The 20,422-nt window shown below is 39.2% G+C and overlaps 1 protein-coding gene and 2 non-coding genes across 15 annotated transcripts in view; all 3 read right to left on the bottom strand.

The window, feature by feature from the left end:
• Positions 1–25: 25 nt before the first annotated feature.
• Positions 26–136, bottom strand: trnal-caa. The gene is made up of 2 exons: positions 99–136; positions 26–71 (listed from the first exon to the last, which is right to left on the bottom strand). It is a non-coding gene; the product is annotated as a tRNA-Leu (tRNA).
• A 373-nt stretch (positions 137–509) lies between these two features.
• On the bottom strand, positions 510–621 carry trnal-caa. Its single transcript has 2 exons — positions 584–621; positions 510–555 (listed from the first exon to the last, which is right to left on the bottom strand). It is a non-coding gene; the product is annotated as a tRNA-Leu (tRNA).
• A 4,574-nt stretch (positions 622–5,195) lies between these two features.
• LOC117938420 (ELKS/Rab6-interacting/CAST family member 1-like) overlaps positions 5,196–20,422 on the bottom strand; it is a 111,342-nt gene continuing 96,115 nt past the window's right edge. For all 13 annotated transcript variants that reach the window (XM_034862993.1, XM_034862997.1, XM_034862995.1 and 10 more), the window contains one exon: positions 5,196–5,547. In XM_034862993.1, the coding sequence (XP_034718884.1) occupies positions 5,410–5,547 (138 nt within the window). In that variant the 3' untranslated portion in view covers positions 5,196–5,409. The remainder of the gene's footprint in view (positions 5,548–20,422) is intronic.

Genomic DNA, 20,422 nt, shown 5'->3' with positions numbered 1-20,422 from the left:
AGTTTGTGTTTTCAGATAAAAACTTTGTCAGAAGTGGGATTTGAACCCACGCCTCCATTCGGAGACCAGAAATCCCTTAACTCAGGAAGGAGTCAATCCTTGAGTCTGGCGCCTTAGACCGCTCGGCCATCCTGACAACTGAAAAGTAATCCGGATCAGGTTGCAATAGACACTAATGCCTTCAGATGATTTGACGTAATTATAAAGTTTGTGCTGACAAACTTGTGTTTCTTGTTTCCTCTAAACCCACATCAAAGATGTAAGATGTAAGACTTACGTTATTATTGACACATTATGCTTATTGAACATTGAAAATGTTGTACAGGTGAATTAGTCATGGTATTACACATGTTTTAATCGTGTAGGCTATTTTAATGATTTTCTGCCGATACATATGTGTATCGGCAGAAAATCATTAAAATAGCCTACACTATATACATATGTATCTATGTATATATCTATATATATATATATATATATATATATATAACATTTTCAAGTAAAAACTCTGTCAAAAGTGGGATTTGAACCCACGCCTCCATTCAGAGACCAGAAATCCCATATCTTAGGAAGGAATTGATTCCTTGAGTCTGGCGCCTTAGACCGATCGGCCATCCTGACAACTGATAATCGTGGTTCATTCCAATCGTATTTACTCGCCACTGCATCTAATTTTGTACTAGCAGTGGCTGATTTAAAATTGTGCCAATTCTATACAAATATTCCTTCCAAAAAGACAAAAACATACAAGTTTGACTTTTTTTTTTATGCACACAATCTGCTAATTACATTTGAGCAAATCTCACACATGCAGCTGGGCTACTTTAATTAATTTTATAGTTTAAATTCTACTATAGCAAAAACAGCTTCTGTCAGGTGGAAATTTTGTCTGGCTTTGGTTGTGTGACACAGTGAAGCCCCGCCATGACTCATGGTGAACCTGAATCTATCTGTCCCTATCATTGGTTGTGACCTAGCAGCTAGATGAGACATTTTCTCTGAAAGCAATTAAAGTCACAGGAATGCATGGACGAGGAAGAACAGAAGATAACATGTCTTAAGTGTTGGTGGATGTTTGGACTGTCAGTGGCTAACAGCTTATTTTAGGAGCTCCACTCCCCTCACATTGTTTTTATTTCCTCTCAAAAGTTTTTCCTACTACTCACTGCCTCCTCCTGTCCCTTCCATCTTGCCAGTTCTCTCCATCCAATCTTCCCTCTCTCTCTCTCTCTCTCTCTCTACTCCATTCATCCCACCTACACTTCAGTAATTAATTTACTTTAATTAATGTATGCAAAAAAAAAGCAAACATCCAAAATCAACAAGCAACAAGTTTATGCCTTCAAACCACAACTGAAATAATTAATTATTAAGCTTGAAAACATGTAATGTAGACGGAGTGTGTGTTTTAAGTTCAGCTGCTGTTTGTTTTGGTCTTGGCTTTCCCCCTCTTCTCTCTGTTTTCTCTTTCTCTCCATCACCCTCTCTTTCTTTTTCTTTGCAGTCATGTGTGATGTGATGTGTGATGATTGAAACCACATCTACCCAAAGCCAATGCAAGCCCTCCCCATTTCTTCTGCAGTCACTCAACTTTTATTCCTCCTTCTGGTCTCTCGTGTGTCTTAGTGCACTATATAGTTTATACAGTATATACAGTGTGTATATATATATATATGGAAAGACTAAATGTAGCTATATTTTGAACTATGCACATGTTAAAACATTGTCTCAGGGACGACTGTGTTTTTTTTGTCGTGAACCACCAATATCAGCAGGGTCTTATCATTGCTCAATCGCTCCAAAGAAAGGTGTGTGTGCACGTGTAAAAATGGATCAAACTGTAACCTCTAATGGGGTTTTAGTCAGGGGAGACAAATTTGTTTTGCAAAAAAAAAATTCAGCATATTTTTGGTGTATAAATATGTAATATTTTGCGATACACTCGGAACTATATGAGTTACAGCAAAGTCAAGAAGATGATATGATGTCTTGTGCTTGGTGGGTTGTGTCTCCACTCTTTCCTGTCCATCCATCCCTCCCTCTCTCTCTTTCTTTCTCCATCACATAAATCAGGCAGTCATACATGCATATCTTTTCCTCCTCCTCCTTCGCGCTCCCCCCATCCCTTCTGTCTCCCTCCACTGACTTTTATTAGGACAGTAGATGGAGAAAGCAGAACGGATCCTTCTTGACAAACCCAGACACACTGAATATATTGCCACATGCGAATGTAAACACCAGCACATATGTTACATTTACAGACTGTCAGCGAGTTCCCTCTGATGTGTTTTATTGTGTGAAAAAATGAATAGCCTGATGACGTTTTCACTCTGCTGGAAAATTCTTTGAGCGATAAGGTTGGGTCATGGTCGGGGTTCAGGGTCAGTGGAGCCGGGTAGGTCTGTTAAACCAGATTTTCTAGTTGAATGAATGCATTACACTGAGCTGCTGCCAATATGAAAGATGAAAACATAAAGAAAGTGTGTCACTTTTTACCGTCACTTTCCTGGTGTTTGGTGTTTTTTTGCCCTTGTCTCCTTCCAGGCAGTGCGGCAATGGTTATGTTTAGGGTTAAGGCTAGGGTTAGCTGCCTGGAAGGCAATGTTGGAGGCAAAAAACACCATCAAGCCACTTTCCTGTGTCATTATCAGTTACATTTCCCCTTGTAACACACATGCATACACAAAATCTTTCCACAATATTGATTTAAGTCCAGGCAATTGAAAATAAGGCATTTTGGATGAGTTGTTAGACATTTAAGACAATTGTAATGATATGACTGTGTGTGTGTGTGTGTGTGTGTGTGCGTGTGTGTGTAAAGAACTGGAACATAAGGAGGCCTGGGCTATGGAATAATGCCATTATTGTGGGTGGATAGGAAAATATACCACTACTTCAGGATAAGAAGCACAGTTTAGAGGCAGATAGAGAGAGAATGAGGGAGGCAAAAGGAAAGGAGAGGTCAGAAAAAGTAAGAAAAGCAAACAAAAGGAAAGATTTTCTAAGCTTTGTCTTTATTATTTGTACTCGGGTCATCTACAAAAAGACAAAAAAAAAATCAGCTGTGGCCTGTCACATATCTAAGAACCACTCACTGCTGTGTGAAGGTGTGTGTGAGTGAGGGGTTATCAGACGATCAAGTGGATGAGAAAGAATATTTTCATGACTGTCCTTAATTCTTTTGCTTTTTTGTCTTCTTGTGAATTGCTTAATATGTTCCTCTCTTCCAGCTGATTAAAATCCATCGAACAAGAAACAATATGAGAAGGAAAAATCACCCTTTGGTTAAACTGCTCCCAAGTCAAAAAGGTTAGGAGCTCTCACCTGTGAAACAATTGACTGAGAATCAATGACAGAATCCTTTCACAATAAAAATAAATTTAAATCCATATTTTATTCTATTCTCCCATCAACGAAGTTGTGGTTAGTTGCGGTCATCCCGCTTCCAAACATTATCAATATAAAACAGACAAAAAAATACTGGAATTACAACACAAGCTCATATCTGATGAAGTTTAATTCCAAAATAAGAGCCATTTGTCAAATTCTCATGACTTTTGAAGCTTTAAGCAATTTCAAACTGGTAACATTTGAGGAACCTGCACCTGTAATATTTTGGAATGAAATCCCCATTTGCTTCTTAATAGACAGCTTAGTGAATAAAATCTATTTTTTTAAAAACTTTTTTGGAAAGCCTTTCCATGGTGTAAATTTAGATTTGAGTGTGACGTGTAAATCCCCCTCTCTAGGCTTTGTCTCCACCAGGTATTTCTTTTAAAGGATAGCGTTAAACAGTTGCATGAGGCCAGTCATGGCTTCAGCACTCACTACAGTATAAGACTAAAAAAAAAAAAAACTTTAGATGAGGTTTTGATAGAAGTTGAAAGAATTTGAGCCTCTAGTGCTGTTAGCGTTTTAATCATGCTAAGACTGTTAGCGCTGTGGGAAACATGCACCAGAGTGTCATTTCCACTGTAAACAACAACAAGAAACCCATTCTGTGAAAATGTCCCCGGTGGACACAGAGCCTCGTGTAGGTGCAGTATGCGTTCCCAGTAACACGGGAACTCCTGCTCACGGAACAAATCTGTGGTTACTTGCAAATCCCATAAAAAAGAAAAGTAGTTTTGACAAATTATGTAACATATCAACCAATACATGACAATATTTTCAATTTAACAAGATTAGTGTGTGTGTGTGTGTGTGTGTGTATATATATACACACACACACACACACACACACATACATACATATATATATATATATATATATATATATATTACCAAAAGGAAAAAAATATATAGAAATGATTTAACATTCACTACCTCCCAAGAAAAAAAAAAGATGCTTCAATTAGTGAAAGTGAGTTCAGATTAATCCGTGTTAACTCTAAAGGGATTGTCACACAATGGTGAGTGAGGGATTGTCTGAACACAACCTAATCTTAGCATGGACACCATAACTGAACATGTTTTTCTTAGGTTAATAAGAAACACAAAATATCTACACTTTTGTGTTTTAATAAAGGGAGCATTGCAAGATTTTTGTGGTTTGTGTCTTTCATCAATTATGGGGGGATAAAAAAACGATGGAAGTGTCATGTCTGCCTGACAAAAGCTGTACTTCTGTTCAATAAAGTTCTCTCTTTACAATATACACAACTATGCAGAGATCACTGCTGAAAGAAACTGCAGGTTGGGACGTTTTAAAAACCAGAAATGGAAGAAAAATAGAAGCTTAAAGTTTAAATAAGATAGCAGCAAAAGACGTAAAGAATCAAAGGCAGCTGAAATAAACACTTTTGTTTCTGAACCAATCAAATAACAATGTAGTAATAGCGTGTAAGTCTGGCATCAGAAACAACCTGGCAAGCTCAACTCACTTTTACCTTTTTCATACAGTTTAAAAATATTTTCCACCCATAAAATACATCAAATTACGATTAAGAGTTGCTGATTGCCTGGAAGGACACACGATGTGAAGTGTCGCAGAAGGCTTTTCGGAGTATTCAGGAAAATACGTGTTTACTGTCTTAAAAACATGAACTATTTCCAACTAACTTGCATGCCAACAAGAAAGCACTATGAACTGAAACATGAACAATATTTCCCTCAGCTGGCACGGTTTGTTCAAAATGAAAGCGACAAACTTGAATATCCTGAATATCTTTCAGTAATGACGTGTGTTTTTTTTGTAGATTTCTTTTTCCGAAAATGAGATGAGTGAAATACCGGTGGAAGAGAAAGTCTTCATCCTGTAATTTATTTTGAGCATCAGGGAATTATGGGAGCTTGCTGGAGACTTCTGATGGACCTGTGCATGTTTGCTTGCTTTCTGACTTTGCAGGAAAGTTCATGTCTGTATGTAAGCTTATTTGTTGTTTCTTTCAGCGTATGTGTGTTTCTATGTCAGCAGCTGTCCTCCAGAGCGTTGACCACTTGTTCCAAAATGTCGGGGCATCGGTCTGCGATCTGCTGCAAGACCTGATTGGCGTACTCCTGGAGCTCCGCCCCCTCCCTCTCACAGAGCGCTAACTCCGCCTCCAACTAAAAGAGAGAGAAAAGACAGAGAGAGAGAGAATTTAGACATTTTGTAAACAAACATCTTGAGATAAAGCCAACATAGTAACATGGAATTTAAAGGAATATATTGTCATTTCGGGAAATAGGCTTATTTGCTTTTTTTGCCAATAGTTAATGAGGAGATCAATGCCACTCTCATGTCTGTATGGTTAGTATAAAGCTGGAGACAGAAGCTGGTTAGTTTAGCTTAACATAAAGACTGGAAAAAAAGAAAAAAGCTACCCTGACTCGGTCCAAAGGTAAGTTAAAAACATCACATGCCATATCTCGTTTGTTTAACTTGATAAATACTAGAGTGTAAATATAAGACACTTCACGGGCAGAACTCTTACACTATTCTTTCATCTATCTTCAGGGAAGAAATCAAATAAGCGTATTTCCTAAAATGTGGAACTATTCCTTTAAATTCCATGTTTCTATATTGTTCCTTTTTAGATGATAAAGAGCAGCAAGATAGACATAGAGGAAAGAAGATAGACTTAATTTTGATACCAAGCCAAGAACACAAGCTCAGGCAAAAAGACAAACTCCTTGTAACCCTATGGATGATCAGGGAGCATGTTTACACACACACACACACACACACACACACACACACACACACACACACACACACACACACACACACACACACACACACACACACAACTGTAATCTGAAAACACCACAATGTAGTTCTTTCTGCCCATACAGAACGGAACATTTCTGTGAGAGAGCTGATGTTTTCTTTGGCTGCAGCCGAGCTGAGACGCCAAACCTAACTGACTTAATGACCAATACATCTGTATCAATAAGAGCACCGCTCAAACAGTCATGTAACACAAGCCCACATTTATGTTGGTGTGTGTGTGCGTGTGAGAGGCCTGGGTCAGATATTGGCAAGATATTGCCTCGTTAAGTCCTAACCTCTTCCCTCTGCTCTCATCTCTGAGCCAGCAAATCTCCTTGGCATTTTATTTTACTGTGGCTTTATTCATGTGTAAAACTGCTGTAAGTAATAATACTGTTAATGATTAATGAAAATGTGCCCAATAAATCACAAATAAATATAGTCCATTATCCATATATTAAGTTGTTTCATTATTTGGAGAGTATGTAACAATTTCTTTTACAATGTTGTGAATATACAGTAAGTTTAGGTCACTCTTTACACATTGCTTTGGCAATACTGTGTGTACTGTTGTTATGGAATTTAAATTTGCATTAAAAACTGCATGTGGAAGTTTCCCGGGCGGGCAGGGTCTAATTAAAGATGTTATCAAGTTGTATCATGGGAAATGTAGGAAGTGTTTTGGAGACTGGCCCTTACTAGTGAATAAAAGTCAGGATAATAAAGATCTGCAATCCTAAATTAAGGGACATCATGTCAACATTCTCATTCCCCAATTGATCAATATGACTATGTCAATAAAGCTTTTGGTTTTAAGTTGAATTTTATTTTGTAGTGTGTTTTATAGTGCAACAAAAAGTAATCAATACATACACAATAATACGTAAGACTAAGTGCTTATTTTACATACAATAAAACAGCTTTCATTCCTGAATATTTAGAAATATATGAATATTAATGAATATCCATGTTTTTGTTTGGAATCTCCTCTGTAGTCTGTATGTGCTCACGTTTGTGTTACTCATTGTAAGCTGACACGAAGCCCCAAAAGCAGTCATATAGAGTATGTACACTACAACAAGACCTAAGAAGTATTTGTAGATACTATTTTTCAAAGACAGAAGAAAAAGAATCGAGAAACAGAGGAGAAGATTTAGGGGGAAATGGATAGGGAGTTAAATTACACATGTATATTGGTATATTTCCACTTGTGTGTTTGCAGATAATGTAACTTAACAACTCTGCAATTTAGTTGTAATCCCCCAGAAAAACATGGCAGTAAAGATAAGGTCGTAAGACGATTGAGAAGAGATAAATGATTTAGTATGTGCCTGCTGTCTTCTGCTCTCTGACTCTCGCAGCCTTGACCTACACCAGAGAGAGGTGCTTGAAAAAAGGTGTTAAAAAAAGCTCAATCCTGCTATATACCTAAAACAGGATCATAACCACAAAAGGTATAAACAGGTGAGAGATACTGTCATGATAATCAATTACAGTCCCCATAATCCATTATCCACCCGCTAAACCACTTATTTGGTAATGAAATCGAAGGTGAGTATATCTGAGATCTCATGGTGCAGTCAGGGTCTGGCCCGTGACGCAGTGCTGCAAAAAACTCCTAAAAGTTTTTTTTTGTAATAATCTTGTGGTTAAACTGAGAACATGTTTAAAACCTGGCTGACTGCTTGTCCTAATGGACTTTATTGGAAATCTGTGTCTAACAGGATTGCTACATCCTTAAATCACTACAATTAACCTGGTGGGGAAATGTTCTCATAACTGATATGAATGATAGCCAAAACTAGAAAAATTGGACCCAGTTTTCCCCAGAAAGTAATCCTAATTTAATTCCACCGTAGAGAGAGAGGTAAGCAATAAACTTCCTCTCTTGTTACATTCACTCCTGAGATCGTTTATTGCCTGAATAAATTAAATAAAAACAATGTTGCATAATACAGTTTCCAGTTAAGAGGTATAATTTTGTACGTTGTTGCTCCGATGGATCATGTCTCATGTAATCACAGCGTGTGGTCAGGGAGAAAAGTAGATGAAATAATGTATGTGATCAATGGCTTCTGTAAGAGTGTGTTTTCGATTGTTAGTGTTTGTGTCAGGATATGTATGTGTGTGAGTTAAGGAGATGCGTTCGTGTAGGTTTAAGTGTAAGTGTGTGTGCGTTGTGCGGTGGTTTGACATGACAGATGCGTGCAAGGATTGATGCTAAAGTGTGTGTTGCAAGCTCAAGTTCTGATTTAGTGAGTGACAGAGAGAATTGTGGGAAGGGATAAGACGTGTGTGTGTGTGTGTATATGTGTGTGTGCGTCTGTGCATGTGAGAGAGAGGGTTGGTTGAAGATGACTTTACTGCAGCCATTTAAGCTCCATTATCGTGATGGATCATTATCTGCCTCATCAGAGGCCTGTGGACACACACACACACACACACACACACACGCACACACACACACGCACACACAAACACACACACAGAGGTTGAGTTTGAGTGAGTGAGTGTGTCTGTGTGTGTGTGTGTGTTTGTGTGTGTGTGTGTGTGTGTGTGTGCGTGTGTGTATGGACTCCAACACACATTGCAGAGCTTGAACCTCTTTGCAAAGAATGCTAATGTTTTCTAAAGAAACCATAACTCAGCAGAGAGAGATAGAGAGATTAACAGGCAGAGAGAGAGAGAGAGAGAGCGAGAGAGAGAGCGAGAGAGAGAGACAAACGGGTAGAGTTGGAAGACGAGAGCACAAACATATGATCTGACTGGAGTGCATTAGCCCATTCTTGAGCAAGTCAACTGCCTGGTGCAGACACCCATCTTACAAAGTTACTTGACAACAGTTTTTCCAATTACCGATGATTCTGAGGCCGGAGGTCTCATTTTTATATCAGAAAACCATATTGTAGTGAAAAGCACAGCATTTCATGGCTGTGCATTTTGAAATTATGTTCTATAAATCATGTGGTCCTGTCCCATATTTCCAAAGATCAGAGCCGCTTACAGTAAGGCCCACTGACCCACTTTTAGAAAAAACTGTACCAAGGGCTGCACAAATAATGTAGTAGCTCCTTTAACGTACTCTTGAAGATTCTGTTTTACTTCGAAGAAAGAAAAGTTGTTTTGAAAATAAAATAAAAACTTTTCACTTTTGGGTGTAATTATAGTCAACATGTGAGAATGTGTACATTTTATTTTATGCTTTGAATCCTGAACTGTGACGTATAGAAGCAAAATATCTTTTTTCCTACATTCCTTTCCTATCAACGAGGCCCATTTTCCACTATTAAAACAAAACAAAATACATTGTTGGCTACAAATTTCATCTAATCTTAAGCAACTTTGGCACCTAATGTATTTGGATAACAATGACAAAAAAATGTTTTTATTAACTTTTAAATACTTCAAATATTTTCCAATAATGGCTTCACTGCCTAAACATAAGCATGTAACAAGTACAGCGACGGAGCAGGACTGTTTGGTGAGAAATATGGAGGGTAATAAAAGCTATACTGAAGTGAAAGGGTGGACTGTTTCTGACAAAAAACTCTTTTTCTTTAAAAAAAAATAACCCAACAGGAAGACATAGGGGAAGGAGAGGATGAGGGTCTGGACACAGACAAAGTCTGGAGGGCAAAGTTTGACCTAATATTCCTCAGCAATAGCATACCAAGTTGCATGAGTAAAGATCGGATCAGGAGGTTTGAAAAGGCCCCAGACTCCTCAACAGCAGCCCAGAGCAGTGCTATAGAAACACTATTATGAGTAAGAGCAAAGGGATAACGTATAATAGGCCTATATTGGCTATTATAATCCCTGTCTCTCTTCCTGTCTCTATTTAAACCATTAGGTTCTTACAGGCTTACACTGTGTAGACTGCTTTATAAGTTGGCTGCCCGTACTGCGCCAAGCCCAAAAGAGCCTAAGCCATGCAACCAAACGAGTGTGAATGTGTGTGTGTGTGTGTGTGTGTGTGTGTGTGTGTGTGTGTGTGTCTGTGTGTGTGTGTGCGTGCGTGCGTGTGCTCTGTAGTTGTCCAGTCCAGTTGTAGTCCAGGCCGTTCCACTTAAAACGCAGGCTAACAAGCTGCAGTGGGAATAGAACTTGAGGACTTGTACCTTAAACTGCTCCTGGAGGAGTAACAAATACTGCACTCCTTTAGCGTTAACAACTGAAAAAAAAATACAAGGGAAGTGTGTGTTGTGGGCATTTCTAAATAACTTGGTAATTTTATTTTAACAGGTTATTCAATCAGCCAAATTGACTGTAGGAACATATTCATATTTATAGGGTTGGCCTCTGGGAACAGTTTGTAAGGAGGGGACAGAGTATTAAACACTCAAATCTGGGACCAGCCCATCCTCCGCGGCCTTGCTCATGGGCACTTGAAGTAAATGTTAAGAAAGGGAAGATTTTTGTCTGTCTGGGAACATAAATCTATTAGTTTGGTCCCTTGTCTTGTGTCTGTCTGTGTGTGTGTCTGTCTGTTTCTACATGTGTTGTTGTGTCCCACCCTCCCGTTTTTCCTCTGTAATTTTGTGGCCCTGGGACGCGTTCCTATGTCCAGGCGTGTTGTCTGTAACTGTTTGTGAATGTTATGTTTACATTATTATTATTTTTTCCGACTATAAAAAACTAAAAATTTGATCACAAAAAGATCTATTAGTTCAATACAAGTAGAGCTACAGAATAGATGTGGACTTGTGACTATACGTGTGGTAGGTAACTACAGTGGAACACTTTCATAGAGAACAGGGGATTAGAGAGCATTTAAAAAAAGACTTAAACTGTAAACTGGCCCTCTAGGAGTAAGTACTCAAGGCTGGACTTACCGCACTAATGGCTGCAGAAATAAACAGCAGAAACACACTGCAGCATTGACTGTGTGTGTGTGGAACCTCCCAGTAGGCCAATCTAAAACTAACCTGATTCAGTGTAAAGGTGTATAAGAAATAAAAAAGAAAAAACAAACTACAGGTGCTGAGAAGCTTGAGGTGCTTTTAAAAACAGCTGATCCAAAAAAAAGATAGATATTAAGAGTAGTTTATCTTGATCTATACCAAGATGCAAAGTCTGTGGCCAATGATCATATTTTGGAAGCATAACTGAGGGAAAGACAGGTATATGAAGTACACTCACAGGCTGCTCATACAAAATGTTCAAACCAGACAGAATTTCCTTTTAAACATTTTTTTTTATTTTACAATATTTTCTTTCAATTCCATTCTATAATATTCCTATCGTGTTCACTTGGTCTGCTCTTTCCTCCTGGCTTTACAAAGCCTCAGCTACAACCACAACCTAAACCAAAGATTTCGTGTGTAATTCTGAATACAAAAATAATAAAACTGGCTCCATAACCCAGTGTATGCATGACATCTGTACATTTTAAAGTTTCTCAAGTGAAGTGCGTTTGGTGTTGGTAAAAGTCAAAATGATTGTATGGCTGTCCATTTGAAGGAACTTAAGGAAACATCTGCAGCAATAACAGAGGATAAATATGTGAAGCTGGACTTCCACAATAGCTGGCTTTCAACTAAGATTTAACGGCTTCAGATAGAGACAAGGAAAGTGTAAGAGTGGAGACCATGTTTCTGTGTGTTAATTTAAGTCTACGGCCTTCAGCTGTCACCATCACCAGCTTGTTTTTCCATTAAAGACAAAAGAGGACGGAGAGACAAAAAGTTAGAGGATGGAAGAGAAATACAGTGACGTGTGACAGAAAGTCAGATAGAAAAGGGGGAAACAGATTGATCAAGAGTGAGTGACAATAGCAAAGGATAGATGGAGTGGGAGAAATGGAGAAAAATGGAAAGATGTAAAAGAATAGAAAAAAGGAAGGAGAGAGAAAGAGGACAGAAATCAAAAGGAGGGGGGAGGAGAGAGTGATAACCAGACACAGAGGGACAGATCAAGGAAGAAAGACAGAAAAAAATAAAAATGCATTTAAAAAGAGGTCGACTGGTAAAGGCATTAAGCCTGGATTCAATCAATCTGCATAAAAACCCAGCAGTTGTCTGTAATGACCAGCGAAGGCCGGTGTGTGTGTGTGTGTGTGTCTGTAAAATGGACACTGAGGGTCGCCCATGTGTGCGGGTGCGACTGACTGTCTCTCCTTTTGTCTGTGTTTCTGAGTTTGTGCTCACTGCGTCTGTGTGTCTAATTGTCGTTGAGGACCTCAGTGTTGTATTTAGAGAGAAAACAATCATCTTTAGAGCAGGAAGCAGAGCTGCCTCATGAAAGCCGAGAAAGACCCCGGACCACAACACAGCACAAATAGATGGGTCTGACTCTCTCAGCGCTAGACAAGACCCTCAACTCCAACCTCCACTTTTACAATTTCATTTGCACACAGACAACAACACTTTTGCTTTTCAAAATGGTGGCTGCTCGAACCCAACTGCAGTCACTAGTACTCGGCTAACGTGCTGTGAATGGCTGAGGCCCAGCCTACATCCAGGACATGGTCCAACCATACACCCCAGCCTGTCTACTATGCCCTGCTACTGCCAAAAGGCTCGCTACTCCTTCAATACGAAAGGGGACCCGGCTACCGCTCTACAAAGTCATGACTGTTTGCTGTCCTGGCTCCACAATGGTGGAACAAGCTCCCATCAGGACAGCAGGAACCTTACACATCTTCCGTCGCAAACTTAAAAGTCATCTGTTCAGACTCCACCTTGGCCCATAAAAATCAGCATTTGTTGAAGTAGGTGTACTTGCATGATTCTTGCACTTTTTGGGAATGTACCACATGGTTGAATGCACATATTGTAAGTCGCTTTGGATTAAATTGTCAGCTGCATAAATGTACTTTAATGTCTTTTGGGGTTTTTGAGGCCAAGTCCAAGTCAAATGTCTTCCTAAGTTATTTGCAAGTCAAAACTGACAATTAAAAGACAGTATTTGAACATTATCCTTGCAAAACTATTAACTGTATTAGTATGCCGTTTCAATTCAGGCCTAATCATTAAATGTTCAAGTTGTAACCATCATAGACAGAAAAGGAAACAGGCAGACCTACTGTTGTCAGAGACAGGCAGTATAATGGCAACTCCAGGTGTGTTATCATTTGGAAACTGAATATCAAAATAACAATAACAACTTCTTTTTTATTATCACTGGGGACATTTTGTACAGACACACATTAAGCAAGTACAATTGTAATAGTCAACCTCATTATCAGCTGTAATGTTTAAATTCCAGCTCCACCCCTTCCTGTTTTTGCATCGCCTGTCAATCAATATTTACCCAATCAGTGACCTTGAAGCTGTGACGGCTAGTCTCACACACACACACACACACACACACACACACACACACACACACACACACACACACACACACACACACACACACACACACACACACACACACACACACAGTTCCTTTGTAGTCTGCCAGTCAGTAGAGGGTATCACTTAGCTATAGGGCATCAGGCTACAGAGCTGAAACAACAATGATTGCATGTATTTGAAACCTAAAAGGCTGAATTTCATATGCAGACAAGCTTTCTTTATATAACACTTCAGAAGTGTGTGTAGTTTAAAATATTTACTTAGATTTGCCAATGTAAATAACCAGAATTAACCAACTTTGACCACATACTGTATAAGCCTATTGTACTGTCAATCTCACTGCTAGCAGCTCCACATACTGTAACAGCCTCCCAGTGTGCTCTGGTTTTCTCTTCCTCAAAAATATTCAATGATTACTTCTAGGTCAGTTTTTATAGCATTCTGATATCAGCAAGGATTCAGGGCTGTAGCAGCAGACATTTTTCTGCATTGTAAGTTTGTTGTAAAGTCATTTGATTCACTTCAGTTAACTGATGAGCTGCCAGGCCTGTAACATAACTTGTTGCATAAACTTATAAATGTATGTATAGGAAGCCAAAGAGAAAATATGTATTCCTGTCTTCTATTTGGAGATTACATTTCAACAAAAATGACATTAGAAGTAACTGCGCGGTGTTTATCTTCATTACTTCATTGTAGAGGTGTAATTATGTGGACTCAATTTTCACTGAGGTTACTGCAGCTTGAGTTGGCTCAGAAACGCTCGCAGCCACTCACTGGGAGCCGGGTTGTTTTTAGCAGACAAAGGGTCATGGGCTGACAATTCATACTGGATTCATAAGAGCAGCGATATTATGTCTAACTCAGCCAACAACACTTAATACGTTTTTTACACTACCATACGCATGCAAATGTGCGCGCACACACACACACACACACACACACACACACACACACACACACACACACACACACACACACACACACACACACACACACATACAGTGTAAAATCGGTTTTAGCTTTTCATGTACAGATATGCATATACCAAAAACATATGATGCCAGTTCTCTTCAGTGCTCATTAGAGACGTCATTTAGCTATAAAGGTTATTATTATGACTATGGCACAGAAAACTGCTCTTTTAGTAAAACCTCACTTTTGGAATAAGTGTAACTTTTGTAGTTCAGCTGAGGTTAAAGAGAGACATGGAAAACAAATACACAGGAACAGACGACTGAAAAACATAAAGTCCAAGCAACAGTAGCCCACAGAAGATACACGAGAGACAAGTCCGACACTCAAACGTCAAATTTAAATGACAATTACCTAATGTTTTGGCAGCTCAGAAAAGCCAAACTGCAGTAAAAAGAGACTTAATGAATCTTCACTAGTAAGTCAATCGATCAGCTGCATTTCACCAGGTTCACTATTTAGCTTTTTTCCCCCAGCATGTGGTTTCAGTTAAACATTCGGTTGCTCAATGCAACCACTGGCACAGTTCCAGAGCAGTTGCGGTTTTACTGTCTATACCCTTGACGTTCCACTTCCAGGATAGCTCCGGTGAAATATTCACCATCGAAGTTTAGCGTGTTAGCATGCTAACATTTGCTAATTAGCAATAAACACTAAAGTCCAACTGAGGCTGATGAGTTACAACTCATGTATGTGGGGTACAGGAATGTGAGTACCATATTTCATGGCAATGCATCCAATGGTTGACAATAGGCATTTCACTCAAAATCACAAATCGTAGCGCTAGAGGAAAAATCAAATTGCTAATTTCCACTGGTTGCAGAACGGTGGCGGAGTCATTAGGTTTCCATTAAATGTGTGTACTTCCGTTCTGTAACCGGTGAATATTAGGATTGATCCCCTAAGGGCCAGAGGCCAAAATCAAATGTCTGAATCAAAATCATGGCAATCTAGCTAACATGTGTTGTACATACGTCTGAACCAAAGGGGTGGATTGATTTTCATCAGGGTGAGAAATTTGTTTTTTTTCCCACTAGCCACAGTGGCTGGTAGATGCTCAATGTCACCAGTCACTTATGTTTTTTACCAGCCACTTTTTCCGGAATTTATAAAAGAAAGTGCACAAGCATATTTTCAATTGCTTTAATACATTATTTTGTATTACTAATACATATTTTATTAACATAAGCAAATCAAATATGAAAGCCTTTATTGCCACACTCTGCTCCTGGGGTCCCATCTTTGCCAGCTGTTTGGCAGAGCACTTGATATGAGATTTGGATGACTCGTGGTCTTTTATTGCCTCTAATTTAAGGTTAGTTGTACCTCTAACAAACAATTTAGCATTTTCTAAAGACAAGTAGGTTTGACAGTAACTACAGTGCATGGACTGGTTGTCTGAAAGGTAGGTTATAGGTTATGCTGATGGACGATATATCATCGCCACCATCGTGATGCCAGACACGCTAATGCTAATGGATGGGAAATTGACAACTAGCAACAACCCTTTGCACTGTGCTGCCCCATTAAGTGGAAGCTACTTTCTACCCCTTACTTGCAACCTATTTGTAGTGATAGTCTCTCTCTCTCTCCCTGTCAGTACAGTAGCTCGCTCTATCTGGACTAGTAACGTATCAGCATGCGGGAAGGTCATACTCTGCGCCTCAGCTGGGACACAGCGAGCGAGAGAGAAAAGAACACTATCACACTTTCCTTTATCCCCTCATTGGATTAACTTTGTGGATACTACTGTGTGTGCATCAATAAATAAGTCTGATGAGATGCTATGTAGGATTTATGAATGTACGTTATCAACAGGAGGCTATTTCACGAGGGTGCTATTTTATGTGTGAGCCAATGTTGCCCATCTGAACATGTGCGCTGCAAGAGTTATATTTCTGTTTATTGAATGCGCTATTCAGTGCAGATATAACATTGAATGTAGTTTAATCTTACTAATGATGTATATTATGTTATTACTGTTGCTCTATTAAAGGTAAACGTTCCCAGATCACGGAGAGCTGATTGAGTCTATACTTTCCTGCACTGTAGTGAAAGTAGGTCAAGTTGTAATGTACTGCCCCTACCAGCGGCAGAATGTAATACTGTATATTTACAGAGGGCCTTTCAATGTATGTCTGATCAACTGCCAGTTTAGGGGACATCGCCCAACCCTAGTAGGCTAACCATTTACCTTGTTTTCCCTTTGCCACAATGCGCCACTTGTTCGAAAATAACTTTCTTTTTTGTTTACTTTGCCCTCAACAGTTGCTACTGTCGACTCTGCGGCGGGCCTTTTAACACTGTGGATATGTTGCCACATTTTTTAAACCGATGTCACGGACTAGAGCTGAAAACCACTCCACCTGCCACTGTGGCTGGTAAACAAGGAGAAGTCACCCGCCAATTGAAAAAGTACCCGCCATTGGCTGGTGCTAATTTGCCACCCTGATTGCCATCCCTACAGCCACTCTGCTAAAGACATCACCTCAGAGAAAAGGTTTGCTGTTGTAGCTTGTTGCTTTACAAGATTCTTATTTTCTCTTTTTGCTTTATTAGCTACAGAAATAGAAATAATTACTAAAAAAATTAAACTACACTGGAATTACTTAACTAAAAGATAACATGCAATAAATGTCCAAGTCTGCAACTAAACCCAAATCATCATAATTAAATGGAACAAACATTAGCACAAATTAATAAGGGCTGTAACAATATATTTAATTGTTGTATTATGATTAAAAGGCTAAAACATGCATTTTGTTCAAAATATGATGACCAATGCGGTGCTGTGGTTGTTCTGCTGAGATATCTTCAACAACTGGGTGTTTTTGTTAGTATTGTGTATTGTATTGTATTTCAAAGCTTTTGTTCTGTTACATCTGCTTTTGAGAAACAAGCTGAAACATGTTGACAAAAACTCAAGTTTTTCTGTTAAAGCCCAGAAATTAAACTTTAATGATAACGGCACTGTTGGTCACTCCTTACTTTGGCTGTTTTAAAAGTATAGTGGTTATATTGATAACTTATATAACCTCTAGAATCATTTATTTGGAGATTTGTTTGAATACTCAAGGTTTTTCCTGTGCTGTTAAACAATGATAAAATCAGTTTATCTTATCAGCACTGAAAGCCGGGATTTCATTCTGTGTGCCTGAATTTACTGCTGAGGCTTAGGGTTTCTTGCACTTGATGCAACCAGTTATCTGCACTGGGAGGTGCCCTGTTGATAAGCCCTAAAGACTAACTTTTTCTCACCCACCACCCTTTCCTCTAACATGCGAGCCAGCTTTGTTTGTCGGCTCTCGCTACAATTTAACGGAAATGAGTTACATCAGACACCGTGTTAGTAAAATTTGGAGCTAGTCACATGTTACAGGAGCAGACTGTCAGATACACAAGCCTCCAGTGGTCATTCAGGATTGTAGTCTTGTTAATGCACTTGTGGGCACGGAATATGTTGGTTTCCATATGTCTGTGTTTTACATGCTATTTTAGTATGATCCTTAATGGCTTTACAGAGTGCCAGGCATTTTAACAGAGCCAGGGAGAAGCTTGTAAAACACACACCACAAGACAGAGAAGAGAAGCTGACACACTGGAACATGGCAGTCTGGTGGGGACTATGTGAGCATTAAGAGGGTCAGCCAGGGTGATGGCGACACATGATGAAGGAAAACAAGAAATGCGGTCCTGAATGAAAGACAGGCAGTGTGTGTCTGCAATTGTGTGTAGGCAGGGTCGGGGTCAGAAGCAGACACATGGCGCCGAAGGGCACTGCCTAGGTACAGGTGGGTTTGGACGGAGAGAAGCAAAAAGATTCAAACTGTGATGTGGTTAAGGGAAAGGGAGAGAAAGAAAAACCACTTACTTTTAAAAACAAATCACTAGCTTCCGCACATACACTGACATGCAGCAAGGGAGAAAGTGAGAGTAAAAGGTAATGGTGATGGAGGCACTCTAGAGGACAAATAAGGGGAAGAGGATTGGTCGTCCTTAAGGCTAAGAAAAAATCAAGGCCTGAAGAAAGAAGGAAGTTGAGGGAGTGATGGCAGAAGACAATGTGATGAAGAAGACACAAGAATGTAATGAAGGAAAAGTTTTTGCCCAATAGTTAAAACCTTAGAACAGAAGCTGGGTCCTAGTTGCTCTGCAAGCAATTTAATTAACTCCTTTTCCCCCCACCAAACTTTGACATAACACTTCAACAAGCACTCTCTAAAATAACTCTTTTTGGTTTTATCTCTAATTTTGTATTTTAGGATCTCACAACATGCTAGGAAACCCGTATTTATGCCATTCTTAAGGCAATGACTGACATTCCTTAATACGTAGTTGGCTAAACTTCACCAGCCCTTAAACATAGATCATCATCACAAATCAGAGTTTGGTCATTTGGCAGCAGATGGATATGTTGCAACTTCTTAACTTGACAATCTTTTCTGTGACGGACTACTTCCATCGAGAGCCTGAATCAAATCTGCCTTGATAATATATCAAATATACATCATATATCAAATATGTCTTGATAATGTTTAACGGTAATGTAACATATAGCTACATGATTTGTGGTAAATTGATTAAAAAGCTCTTTTAAGATCTTTATCTTTGGTCGAACGTGGCTACAAGCATGCTTTGATCTAAATGTATTCAATCTTTTTTCAATCTTTTTATAAATATAAGGTAGGAATGAAACTCTGCAGGGTAGTTAGCAGCCCAGATGATACGTTTTAATTCAAAGTAAGTTTTTCTTTAAAAAATGTGGACCCGCAGCTATATGGACCAATGACTATTGTCTGCATTTGGGCTGATTTTGAAAAATACGTAGAGTAATTGTCTATCCGTGAAAGTCACCCATCCCATTCCTCTATCCCTTTAATGTACATGGTGTTTAAATGGCAACTTAATTCAGTATATTCAAAGTTTATTTAAAGTGACACGATGCTATGCTGTGTCATATCTGAAGCACTCATGCTAAACAGAGACATTTCCCAGCATTAAGACATACAATAGAGCTTTCATGAGGACTGTAGGAAACTAGTCCTGCTGTACCCCAACCACACACTCTGTCACACTGCTCTGTGAGTATGTGTGTGCTTGTGTGCGTATGTGTGTGTGTGTGTGTCTAGAGTTACCATTTTTCAATGTATACCACATGTAGCGACTATGTATCGCCTGATATGTTTTCAATATGGAGGAAAAAGACAAGAGCAAAAGAGAGAGAGAGAGAGAGAGAGAGAGAGAGACATGGGGAAGTCATAGACAGCCACCACATTTTAAAATTGTATCATATGCTGTTTATATTCAATATCTGAAAACACAATTAGTTACCATGACAATGGAGGAAAGCAGGCAAGCCAACCTTTCCTCAACTTTCCCAAAGCCTCACCTTTTCTTTCTTTACCATCATTCCCCTTGTCTTTGCTCTCCTCTCTCCTCCCACTCTCACATGACAACTCTTTCGACAGTTAAATAATACATATACTCTTCGCTCCCCTCTTATAAACTACCAAACCTTCTGCTGCCAAAAGCTCGAAGCAGAGTTTACTCCCTGTAAAATAAAACGTCTGAAACAGTATTTGTTCCGCAGCCAGGAGCTTGTCGTCAGGTGACCCGCTGGAGTAAATCTTTTCAATAATGTCAAAGGCAGCGCCAAAAACCTGCCAGGCCGACCAGTGTGTGCCCTACTCCTACACACACATCTACACAGTTACAGAGACGCACACACCGTGAGAACAATTACACAAACTCACACGCTATCACATCACTCACATGCACACACGCACACACACGAAATGACAGATTGGATGTGACAAAATGTCCACACTTCATTCCATATTCACTCTCACACACATATGGAGGACTGACAAATGTCTTCATTTTGCATGATTTTCCCCACTCATCTTCCAGAAGTACGCACACACACACACACACACACACACACACACACACACAC

This window comes from Etheostoma cragini, chromosome 23, assembly GCF_013103735.1.
Source record: "Etheostoma cragini isolate CJK2018 chromosome 23, CSU_Ecrag_1.0, whole genome shotgun sequence".
Lineage (NCBI taxonomy): Eukaryota > Metazoa > Chordata > Actinopteri > Perciformes > Percidae > Etheostoma > Etheostoma cragini.
This window is presented reverse-complemented; position numbering and strand designations above follow the sequence as displayed.